Below are 12925 nucleotides of genomic sequence, written 5' to 3'. Positions count from 1 at the left end.
TTAACCAGCTAGTCTGTGCTGCCATCTACTGCTGGCAGGCAAATATACAAGCGGCCTCCTTTACAAAGCTCAGAACAAAACAAGATTTCAAAATGATCTCTCTCCTTAGGCCCATTATAATTTGTTTTTTATAAATTATAACAAAGAAAAGGTAAAGAATGGGGACAAGTAAAGCAAAAAATATGTCAACCAATAAAATACAATGAAAAAAAAAACGTGATAGAAATAGCAGAGCCCTTTCCAACCAATTAAGAAACAACTCAACTTAAAAGTACACAGATTTAAGAAATTACTATGTTCTAGTATGTGAAGATGGGATTCATGTTGTGGTTCCAAAAGAAAAAAATGTCCAACAATATATTTTCTGTCATATTAAGCTAAGCTGATTCTCATTACTCAGAGTTTCCCCCTTGAGCATAGAGGAGGTTGGTTTGGTTTTTGTTTTGTGGTTTGTTTTATTTTTGCTTAGGGTTTCTTTAAGTAGCCTGGGTCTCTCTCTGTTAGACCAGGCTGACCTCGAATTTAGATATCCACCTGCCTCTGCCTCCCTCGTGCTGGGGTTGAAGGTATGTGCCACCACCACTCATCTAGGCATCATCATCACCATCATCATCATCATCATCAGAGGAAGAGCTTAATAATTCTCTAAATTAATTTTTATTATCTCTGATGGTGAATTGGGAAAAAGAACTTGGAACTTAGAATGCAAGGGAAGGGGAGAACAAAAAGGAATAAGTGGCCATGGGGCTTAGAGGAGGGAAGTTAAACAGAGTCTCCTGTACTTCGAAATTGTGCTGACTGCCAGTGCTTTTTCAAAACGTTTGCTAGCATGCAGGAGTTTCCTTTATTTTCCAACAGATCCAGACAGACCACAATGAAAAAGCCAGACCCAAGCTATCTGTCTGTGTAAAACTGAAAGATGATCTGTGCACATCAGCTATTAATGATTCCTTGGTCTGGCCCCTGCCATCAGTATCTGAATGGAAGATGAATTGCCTGGTAGCTCTGTCTGTGGTTTGGCTTGCACAGTTCCTTGCATTCACATTCTTGAGGTTGAAGATGAGTATGATTAAGTAGAAGCTGCCATTTCTTTCTCATCCTCATAGGGTACACTATCATGTAGGTGGCAGGGCATCCCTGTACTTCTCTGCCTCCTTCCCCTGACCCACATTCCTTTGTCTCTCAGCACAGACTCCTCTACTACTTCCCCAAGATTAATTCGCACTTTTGATTCCAATGACATCAATGACTTCTGTGTAGGTAACACACTTATGAGATTATCCTCTGCTATAAGCATCCTATCCTACTGGAAGATCACTCCCATTCTGTAATGGTGGCACAGTATCTAACCTTCTTGAATGTGTTTATTTAATCTTCCAAATAGTCTCTCATTGTATTGGGAGTATTACTATTATTAGAAGTTCAGAGAAGGTAAGAGACTTCCAAAGGGATACAGAGTTTGTGATATGACTTGGACCTCATTATCATTTCAAAGCTCATCCTATTGTATACTCACATTAAGGGTTTCCTAATGAAACCATGAGCATTTGTTGAGTCCCCCACTGTGAACCAGAGGTTTTCATTGTCATAATGCTATGAAGTGATATTATTATAATTATCCCAATTTTTGTGGATGAAGAAATAGAAGACAAGCAAAATTAAACAACAGGCTGAAACAGAAATAGCATCAGTAGGTCATTCCTTTGAATCTAGGCCTTTCTGTCTCCAATATCTGTCTTTTTTTATAATACACATTCTAAAGAGAAAGTTTTAAAATGTACTTATGATTTTTACACCCATTTCATAGGTAAGAGACAGAGACCAGGCAAGGTTAAATGACTTCTTTCTGGTAGCCAGTATGCAAATACATTGAAGGGGCATAGAGATGGTAGAGCATTTTGGGGCTGGGAGGTCTAAACTTGAGCTGTGTACTTCCTAAGAAAGCATTTTCCATTTCTCTGTAGGTTTTCCTTGGCAAGATTCATAAGCATAAAGGAAAGCTGGCAGACATAAGTAGCCTGATTGCTAGAGGGAAAATGACTGACTCTGGACTCTGATAAAGTATAAAGTCCAATAGAGAAAAACAATTACTTAATTCTTTTTTTCTTTACAATTATTCTCATTAAAAGTTAGTTCTCATTAAAACAGTTAGTTCAGTGCCTTCTCCTGTTTGTCCTGTTGTTCCTTGATGCAGAACAAGATAAATAAGCTAGAAAGGTCCCAGCCATATCACTGTCACAGCCTATAAAGAAAACTGTGGCTCAGAAATGCAATGCCTATTTCTCAGCTTTCTTATGAAATGTATAAATCAATGTTCATGACAATGAATATGCTGAGGTTCGAAAAAGAGACACCAGAGAACAGTCATTTTGACTAATGCATGATTGTCAGATTTTAAAAGTCTAATGTAATCTCTCTCACAGTTCATGTCATATGTATAAAACAAAGGAAGAAATGTAGTGATTATCTGAATCACTGAACTTCATTTTCCTGATGTTTCTTTATCTCACCCCTCTGTTTGAAAGATGAGTAGTTGAGTTATGTAAAACCAAAGTGGCTAATGGGCAAAAGTGCAAGCTTTAAAGGCATAAAGATGTGAGGTCAAACTCTGGCTCTACCACTCATTATTCTGGTGAGTTGGTCACTTAAGCATTTTAAAATTTATATTCAGTGTCCTGTAAAATGTAGACATTACAATTTACCATAAGTGACTCTAGAGAAAATAATATATGGAAAGTGGCCACTCACAAAGTGCTCCTCATGTAAGAATTATTACGGCTGCTATTAGAGCAAATAATGGGCACTAAAGCTAGAAGCATATTTAATCGAGAATAGCAAAGTCAGTTTGCTAAATTGTAGCCATTCCAGTTCTGAGCGCTGACAGCTGAACTTCAACCTTGGCTGCCACAAACATCTCGACCTCAAATGATGATAGTGCTACATAGGGAGTTATTTTGAATGCAGTAGACACAAAGTAATTTTCAGTCCAAATCCGAATTTTGTTGCGAAAGGGAAGGGAGGGGGTGTCGTATCCTGATCCCTACTAGAATCCCTAGCCTCCATCTAGATGACAGGAGTCCTATATCATTTGGGAAACTAAAAACTGTCATCAGCTAGCTCCTTCGTGAGAAAATGGCTCCATCGCCATGACTACAGTGCCTCCCTGTGGACAGCAAATGAATTTTCTCTTTTTCTTTGCTCTGCTCTGTTAGCTGAAAAAAAAATGTAAAAAGTGACAGCCCCTTTACTGTTGTATTGTATTATGCTACTAAATCTAACCCTACAAAGAAAAAAGGAATAAGGTACTTGTAAGAGTTAAACTGAGCACTGACCACTATCTAGCCATCCTGTATGAATTTAATACATGCAATTCATAGAACCTTGACTTTTTTTTTTCCCAGGGGAAAACCTATTTCTGAATCTTGAATCTTGAGTATTTTGTCAAATTGGAAAGGTCAGAAGTATGTGTGCACCAATGACACCTTGGAAGCAACTGCTGCTCCTGTTTCCCTCCCCTGAGATAGGGGAAGCTATTTTATCTGCGGCTGCAAGTTTTCTATTGAACTCTCTTGGACTTCAAGGTTGATTTTTTTTTAAACTAATGTCTATCAATGGGGACCTTCTGGTATAGTCATGACATACTTCTTCTTTAGTATTGTAATCTTAAACTTACTACATTAATATATTTTGTCCTTTACATCTTCATTGACCATTTTGACCATTCTAAGTGAAAATGCTTAGTTTCTGTCAGAGTAGGACTATGAGGGAGAAAGTAACCACTCTTAGAAACAGAAAGTCCTAAAAAATTACTTCCTCACATAAGAGATCTGAAAGTCTGACGAGAAGATCGAAACATCTAAAGGATCATGTCTCCTCCTAGTCACTGTATGAAAATTACTTGCTGATGGAAAGATACTCACTCAGCTTCTCTAGGATCTCCTCATCTGTCATCTTGGACTTTTTTCTTTGCCGATCTGTATTCCTGTACAAAGTACTGGAATTGGCATTCTCAGCAGAAGGTGGGGTGGCTTCTTTATTTGGTGCAGCTGGTGAAGCAATTGATTCAACCACAGAGCGAGTATAGATCTGAAAGACAAACATACCCACCACAATTCCACAATTAAAACAGTAGGTAAGGAAGTATGGCAGCAAGGGGTTGAAACTTCACTGTTAAAAAACATTAAGGAACATCGCACATGCTAATTCTGATCTTGCTGCTCCTCTCTTAGTAATTCTTCCTATCTGGTTCTCATGGATTTCTTTCCGTATTTCCACCTCTTTCGTTTTACAAACTTGAAGTTACATGTAGGGTTTTTTTTCTGTATCATTAGCAAGTCATTGAATGGGATAATCTTGTACCTTCAAATCATGACTTTAAAACCAGGCTCATTTAGTGTCGTTTCTTTGATTGTGCAGTATACACATATAAAACAACAATAATTATAGAAGAGGTCATGAATTTAAGAGAGAGAGTTGGGGGTGGTTATGGGAGGAGTTCACAGAGCAAGATGAAAATGATGGAAACGTGGTACTTATTTATGAAACAAAAAAAATAACAAAAGTTTTATATTGATTTTAGGCTCATGGTAAAATAAAATGATTTAATTTTATCTTAAATCATGTGTGTGTGCATGTGTTTATGTGTCTGCCACATACGTACAAGTGGGGCCAAAAGAATGCATAGGGCCCCCTAGAGCTGGAGTTACAGGTGGTTATGAGCTGCCAGCACAGCTGCTGGGAACTAGGTTTCTCTAGAAGTTCAGTGAGTACTCCTGACTGCTCGGCCATTTCTATAGCTCCCATGCTTATTTTCCATACTCTACTTCTGGGAACACAAGAGATGCCCAACAGGTATTAGTTGCTCAACATTATTCTAAAATTACAATCTAAATGAGACCTTAGTGTGCATATATGTGTGCAGGTTTGTATGTACTTGCATGTGCACTCACATGCATGCATATACAAGTTTGGCATGCACATATGAATGCTAGTTAATGTTACTCAATTGCTCTCTTCCTTATTATCAAGAAACAGGATCTCTCATTAAGATGAAGATGGCCAGACTGACTTGCAAGCAAGCCCTAGGGATCCTCTTGTCTCTACTTATGAAGCACTGGGATTTTAAGCACGTACTGCTGGAACTGAAAGATGAAACTCATGTCCTCATGCATATGCAGCAAGCACTTTAACAACACAGACATCTCCTTAACCACAAAATGCTATTTTGTTTTTATTTCTTCAGCCTTGTTTTGGGCCCTAGTCTTACTATATAACACAGGCTGGCCTGGGACTTGGATCCTACCCCCTTCAATAATGGGATTAAAGGCATGTGCTATAAAACTTGTTCTAAAAGGCATCTTTTGAGTCATTTACAAACACCCACTGATTTTTTTCTTGCTTCAATAGAATGTTACTAACAATGCTAAATATTCAAAATACATAAGTGTATACACCCTTAGGTTTGGAAGGTGTATCCAATATTGACATATTCTGTTCATTTTCTAACCTGATAGGCCTGTTTGTTTGTTTATTCATCTATCTATCTATCTATCTATCTATCTATCTATCTATCTATCTATCTATCTATCCATTCAAAATGTTTGTTAAAACATATATATATATATATATATATGCACTCTCCGCAGTGCTCTGTTACATAAAGCAGTTTTCAAACAGCTATACTTTTTATATAGAACCTATGTTCTTCCATACTTCCTCCCACATCTGCTCTTCCCCTTTACAACTTGTCTCCATCCTATTGTTCTAGGTTGTTTCCCTAGAGCAGTGCTTCTCGACCTTTCTAATGCTGCAACCCTTTAATACAGCTCTTCATGTTGTGATGACTCCCAACCATAATATTAGTTTCATTGCTACTTTATAACTTCACTTTTGTTACTGTTAAGGTTCATAATGTAATATATAAAATATGCAGGATAACTGATATGTGACACCTGTTGGATAGCAACCCACAGGTTGAGAACCACTGCCATATATAGTTTTACTTTTAGAATATATTGTTATGTGTACATCTATGATTATATATTTATATAGTTACATATTATATATATATATATTATACTATATATGCATAAAATCAGAAAACCATAAATGAGAGAAGACATACCATATTTGATTATCTGACTTACTGATTTTGTATGCTCGGGTCTTGGTGCAATGACAGGTGGGGGCTCATTGTCATCTTCTTCCTCTTCCTCTTCTTCATCCTCTTCTTCAGATACAGGAGGAGCCAAAGGAGGTTCCGAAGCTGTTTTGGTATTCTTAGAAGAACAAATGTTTAAAGACAAGGTATTAACTTTTTGTTATTTTTCTTCAGAAACAAGAAAATAGAGATGAAATACTTAAATATGTAGAGATAGCAACAAACATATCTTTTCACAAATGAGCACAATGATCTATATTTAGTAGCCAAGACCAGAGCACATTCAGAGAAGAATTAATTTCATGATAAAATGGACCATGTCAGTATCTTTGTTTTCTATTTTTTAAATCACTGACTACATTAAAAATCAAATTAACTGACATTAGTACTTTGAATATGTATTGAGTAGATTAATAATTTCCTGAATGATAGTTTGTCATGTTTTAAAGGCCTACTTTCTGTTAACATAAGCATGATCATGAGGCTTTATATAGCTCTGCATATACTAAGAGCAAAGAAGCTAAGAAATGCTTCTTCCCTGTTAAGCCTCATAGAAAGCATCACTCAATAATAGACACTAAGATCAATACAACCAATAGAGAGGATACTGGTGATTTTCAATATATGGTAATAACAACTAATAATATATATTACTACAGTACCTAGTGTCCATTTTTTTTGTTGTCGTTTTATGTTAACACAGTGGAGAAATGGTTGCAAGTTTGAGAATTTTGAATGGATTAGGGTCACGGGTCTCAAAGTGCAGTTACTAGCTCCACAGCAGCAGCAGCAGCAGCAGCGGCAGCGGCAGCGGCAGCAGCAGCAGCAGCCTCCAGAGACTTGTTTAAAATGCAAATTCTCAGGGTCCACCCAGATCTATCAGCCAGAAATTCAGGCACTTGGAAGTGTATTATAGCAAGTCTTGTAGGTAATTCTGACACGGGCTCACATAAACTATGGTATAGGTTTGGTACAGACAGATATTAGACACATGGATACTGAATAATACACACGTTAAAAACTGCAGCTAGTCTGAATTGATTTGTGTTGTAATAGTACAGTACATCTCTGATTCTGTAAACATGATATGAAAATGTAAATTATTTTACTAATGCATTAATGATTTTACGTTGATGTGATAAATGACAGCATTTAAAAATTTTTGTATATGAGTATGAGGTATGGGTGTTGTATGATGTATGGGTGTATTCACATGTGTGTGCAGGTGGGTATGCCTCTGTGTGTGTGTGTGTGTGTGTGTGTGTGTGTGTGTGTGTACACCAGAGATCCAAGGCAGGTATCTTTCTATATCTCTCTGTTGTGTAGCAATATTCTTTGAGATACATTTCTATCTTTCAAAGTTTTGTTAAGGCACAGGAATTTCTAATGGGAGGTAAAGCATTCCTTCTTGCTGGGAAAACTTATTAAGCTCAGGAAATAAAGGTTTTAGGAAATCCCTGAAACTAAGCAGATACACTAGGCTCTTCCTTCCTCGAGTGTATATAAACAGTAAATATACAATATTTCTGCTGAGAAATATTGGAAGCAGCAGAGACCATTCAAACTTTCTAGAAGCAACAAAACCAGCCAAGCTGCCTGTACAGGCTCAGGTCAACTGAGCCACATGGAAAAGATGCTCTACAATCTGTTGAGCTGCCTGCAGGCCATACAGTGTGGTCCAGGTTTCCAGCTTTTGTGAGCTGTCACCAATGTCAGGGTGGGCTTTGGTGATGCAGTTCTCTTTGAATCATTTCTACCCCTGTAAGAAACCCTTCACCCATGTTCCTGTAAGTAATCTCAATAAAACTAATTGGTTCAAAAAGGTAAACTTTGGTATATCTCTACTTTGTTCTCTCCTTTCTTCGCTATTTGGGGTAAGCAAACATTTATTTTCTAAGGAATGGTGTCACACAACACTCTTTCTCTCTCTCTCTTTCTTATTCTTTGAGACAGACTCTTTTAACTCAACCCAGAGAAAGCTTGCCAGCTAGACAGACCGCAGTATCTAAGCACCTCTATATTTCAGCACTACTGTAATAATAATAGACATGTGCACACTGCTCCTGAAGTTTACATGGGTATTGGGGAACAGAATTCAAGACCCCATGATTGCACAGAAAACACATTACCTAGTGAGCTAAGCCTTGGTAATATTTTTAATATTGAGGGTTTTTGTAATAGACACTTTTAGTTGACAAATATTCATTACACATAACCTTGGCTCCAATAGGGAAACTTTGATAAATATATTACTTATTTTGAGGATCTCTCTCTTCCTTCCTTCCCCCACCGAGTGACTCTCCCTTTATTCCCCATGGTCTCACAGACAGTTACATTTTCTGTTTCTAGTAACTCCTACTTTTTACATGGTCAGCACACATTCTTGCTAAATTTTAGGTTAATTATTTTGCTTCTAAACAGTAATGAGGAACATGGTTGGAATTCTCCCCTTTGGTAACCACATTGGAAATACTGCCCACCGTAGATAGAGTGTAATTTTATAGAAATCACACCTCTTGTCAAGAATGTTTTGTGCTTGGTTTTACACATTAAGCAAGAAGGTCAGAGGAAATTTCTGTCATCTCTAATCAACCAGAACATATTGTGCCAAGTCTAGCAATAACTGTATACCAGCTGAGACTATCCCTGTTTCATTCATTTCCTCTTTTCTTGTCTTGTAAACTTTATATGATCCAGCACAGGGGAAGGCCAGGGCCAAGTAGTGGGAGTGGGTGGGTAGGGGAGCAGGGGTGGGGGGGGGTATAGGGAACTTTTGGGATAGCATTTGAAATGTAAATAAAGAAAATAATAATAAATAAATAAATAAATAAATTTTGTATATATTCCAAAAAAACACCATATTTATTCTTTGAACTTTTCATGAGATATATTTTCAATTTTTTTAATTGTTCACTTTACATTCTGCTCACTGACCCCGCTCTCAATAACCCTCCCACAATCCTTCCCCCATTCCCTCTCCTCCTCCTCTGAATGGATGGGGACCTCCTAAGTAATTCCCCACACTGGCACATCAAGTTTCTCCAGGGCTAGGCATTTCCACTTCCACTGAGGCCAGACAAGGCAGCCCAGCTAGTAGAACATATCCCACAGACAGGCAACAGCTTTTGGGAGCAATAGCCCCCATTCCAGTTGTTTAGGATCCACATGAGAACCAAGCTGCACATCTGCTACAGACTCATCAAAATTCTAACACATTTTTTTTATAGACCATGAAGTGAAAGAACAATTTTCATCTTCATGTGGAGAAACAACAACAACAAAAAACAAGAAACAACAACAACAACAAAAAAACCAGGACAGCCAAACAACTCTGAACAATAAAAGAACTTGAGGAGGAATCACCATTCCTGAACTCAAGCTATACTACAGAGCAATTGTGATTAAAAAAAAAAACCAACTTCATGGTATTGATACAGAAACAGACACGTTGACCAATGAAATAAAATCAACACCCAGAAAAAAACTCACATACCTATGGACATTTGATTTTTTGATAAAGAAGTCAAAACCATACAATGGAAAAATGAAAGCATCTTCAACAAATGGTGCTGAACTAACAAGATGTGTATAGATAGAAGAGTGAAAATAGATCCATATTTATCATCTTGCATAAAACTCAAGTCCAAGTTAATCAAGGACCTCAACATAGATTAGGATACACTAAATATCATAGAAGAGAAAGTAGGAAATAGCTTCAAAACATTGGTACAGGAAACAACTTCCTGAAGAAGAACATCAATGGCTCAGACTCTAAGATCAACAATTAATAAATGGGACCTCATGAAACTGCAAAGTTTTTATAAGGCAAAGGACACTGTCAATAAGACAATTCAGCAGCCTACAGATTTGGAAAGGACCTACAAAAGCCCTATATCTGACAGAGGGCTAATATCCAAAATTTACAAAGAACTCAAAAAGTTAGACACCAGCAACCCAAATAACCTAATTAACATATGGGGTATACAGAGTTAAGCAGAGAATTCTCAACAGAAGAATCCCTAATGGTCAAGAAGCACTTAAAGAAATGTTGAATGTCTTTAGTTATTAGGGAAATGCAAATCAAAACAACTCTGAGGCTCCATCTTATACCCATCAGAATGGCTAAGATTAAAAAACTCAAGAGATAGCACATGCTGGTGAGGGTGTGGAGCAATGGGAACGACACTTCTAAATTGTCTGCAGGAGTGAAAACGTGTGCAACCACTTTGGAAATCAATTTGGCAGTTTCTCAGAAGGCTGGGAATAGTTCTATCTCAAGACCCAGCAATACCACTCTTGGGCATCTACCCAAAAGATGTTCTACCATCCCACAAAGACATTTGCTCAACTATGTTCATAGAAGCTTTATTTATAATAGCCAGAAACTGGAAACAACCCAGATGTCCCTCGACTGAAGAAAGGATAAAGAACATGTGGTACATCTGCAAAAGGGAATACTATTCAGTCATTAAAAACAAAGACATCATGACTTTTTTTTAGGCAAATGGATGGAACTTGAGAATATCCTCTTGAGTGAAATAACCCAGTCCCAAAAGGACATGCATGGTATGTATTCACTGATAAGTAGACATTAGTTATAAAATACAGGTACCTAACCATGCTACACTCCACAGACCCAAAGAAGCTAAACGAACAAGGAAGGCCCAAGTGAGGAAGTTTAAATATCTCACTTAAAAGGGGGAATAAAATAGTCATCAGAAGCAGATGGAGGGAGGAATCTGGGTGGGATTGGTGATAGGGAGGGAAATGGGGGCAGGGTTCAGGATCTACCTGAGGAAGAACAGGAGACATGTCTGCAGTTGACATGGGTGAGGAGGTGGGGGGCATCTCCAGGAAGAGACAGAGACCTGAGATAAGGGAGCCACCCAAGAATCAATGGGAATGACCTCAGCTGTGACTCAGAGCACAGGGGATATGGAACCTGAAGAAGCAACCTCCTGTAGCCAACAAGAGCCACAGCAAAGAATAGAGACACCATCCCACCCACAAAACTTTCAACCCAAAATTTATCCTGTCTACAAGTAATGCAGGTACTGGGGAGGGAGCAGAGGCATATAGTATATTTTGATCATATTCCTTTCCCTCCCCCAGTTCCTCTCAGCTCTTTTCTTTACTCCCTACCCTTCCAACTTTGTGTTCTTTATATTTCTTATTAAAAAAAAAAAAGCTACAGAAACTCTGCCATGGATTCCAATTTGTGTTGCGACTACTGTATATGGAACCTGCCTTGGAGTGTGGTTGATACAACCAGTACCACTTATTGAAGAAAAGGAATGTTCTCTCTCCCAGCAGCTATCAGTTGCAAATAGCTTCTCTGCTAGAGATGGGGCTCTGTGTCTTTTTCTTCTCCCCCTAGCTTGAATTTCATCTGACTTGTATAAAATATATCATTAAATTAATTTTAGCATTTGTTTTTTAATTTTAAAATGTGGTTACCAAAGTATTTCAATTATACATGTTTATATTGTATTTCTGCTGAATAGTGTTACTGTGGGTATTTTTAATTTTACTTTCTCTTTGCATAATTGTTTTTTCCCCTGTTTTATGGCACTGGTTTTGCTCTCCAAGGTGTTCCTAAAGTGAATTTTCATTTCTTGAGATCAGAACACTTGAGGCATCCTATTAACAAAAATATTACAGTGAAGAACTTACATCTGTTTTGGAATGTCAATACAGAAATGTTTTAATGTTCTTAATGTCTACAGTGTAGTAATATGGTATAATTATATATTGGATATGAGTTAGCACAAATGATCTATAGAGAAATGTACTGCATAATTATTGCAAAAGTATTTGAAAGAACATGTGAATTCCCTGTTAGATGTATGCCTAGTGCCTTAAAAGACTGAAATATATGTTTATTTGATGCTGATTTTATTTATGCATACACATTTATTCCTTTTGAATTAAAATTTGATTGTATAAAAACTAGCTTACAAAGTAATGGGGCTCCCTCTGGCATTTCATGTATACTTCCCTTTGGTTGGCTCCCATTTTCACTGTACCCCCCAAGTTCAGTATTGCTTCCTTTCATTATCATATCATATGTGTTCCATTTCTCTCTTCAGCTTCCTTCCTTCGTGCCTCTTTTCTATCCTATGTGCCCCTTTCAAGTTTCTTGGGCTAAGCTCACAATTAACTCCTCCTAAATGCACGTATTTAATAATTAGAAGCTAGGATCCACATATGAAAAAGAACATGCAGTTTTGTCTTTCTGCACCTGGGTCACCTCACTTAAAAGAACATTTTCTATTTCCATTGTCCTGCAAATTTCATAATATTATTTTCTTTGCAGCTTACTAGAATTCCACTGAAACACTAACTTTTCAGGGACTGTTTGATACAGAGAAAAATTGCGGTTGGATTATTGTCATTTACTTTGATATTACGCTACAGAAAATTTTATTCTATTTCATCCCTGTTTATCAATAACACACCAGATCTTGGAATTGGAGAGACCATTCAGTCAGTAAAGTGCTTGCCATAGAAGCCCAGGGATCTAGTTTTGAGCCCCACTGACCACATAAAATGCTGGGTGGGCATGATGACAATGGAGAGAAAAAAGCTTGTGGACCTATTCAGCTCAGTAGCTAGCCAGCCTAGCCTAATGTGCAGCTTCTAGGTTCCAATTAGAGATACCTCAAAAACTAATCTATGCTCCTAAGGAGCATATCTGAAACTGTATTATGGTCTTCACACATATTCTCTCTCTCTCTCTCTCTCTCTCTCTCTCTCTCTCTCTCT

At 37.6% G+C, this 12925-nt stretch overlaps 1 protein-coding gene across 9 annotated transcripts in view; it reads right to left on the bottom strand.

Moving 5' to 3' along the window:
- Pak3 (p21 (RAC1) activated kinase 3) overlaps window positions 1-12925 on the bottom strand; it is a 263551-nt gene that overhangs the window by 49482 nt on the left and 201144 nt on the right. For all 9 annotated transcript variants that reach the window (XM_021188507.2, XM_029534085.1, XM_029534086.1 and 6 more), the window contains 2 exons: window positions 6147-6278; window positions 3921-4086 (listed from right to left, as the gene is read on the bottom strand). In XM_021188507.2, coding sequence (XP_021044166.1) covers window positions 3921-4086; window positions 6147-6278 — 298 coding nt within the window. The remainder of the gene's footprint in view (window positions 1-3920; window positions 4087-6146; window positions 6279-12925) is intronic.

This window comes from Mus pahari, chromosome X (genome assembly GCF_900095145.1).
Source record: "Mus pahari chromosome X, PAHARI_EIJ_v1.1, whole genome shotgun sequence".
In the NCBI taxonomy this organism is placed as follows: domain Eukaryota; kingdom Metazoa; phylum Chordata; class Mammalia; order Rodentia; family Muridae; genus Mus; species Mus pahari.
This window is presented reverse-complemented; position numbering and strand designations above follow the sequence as displayed.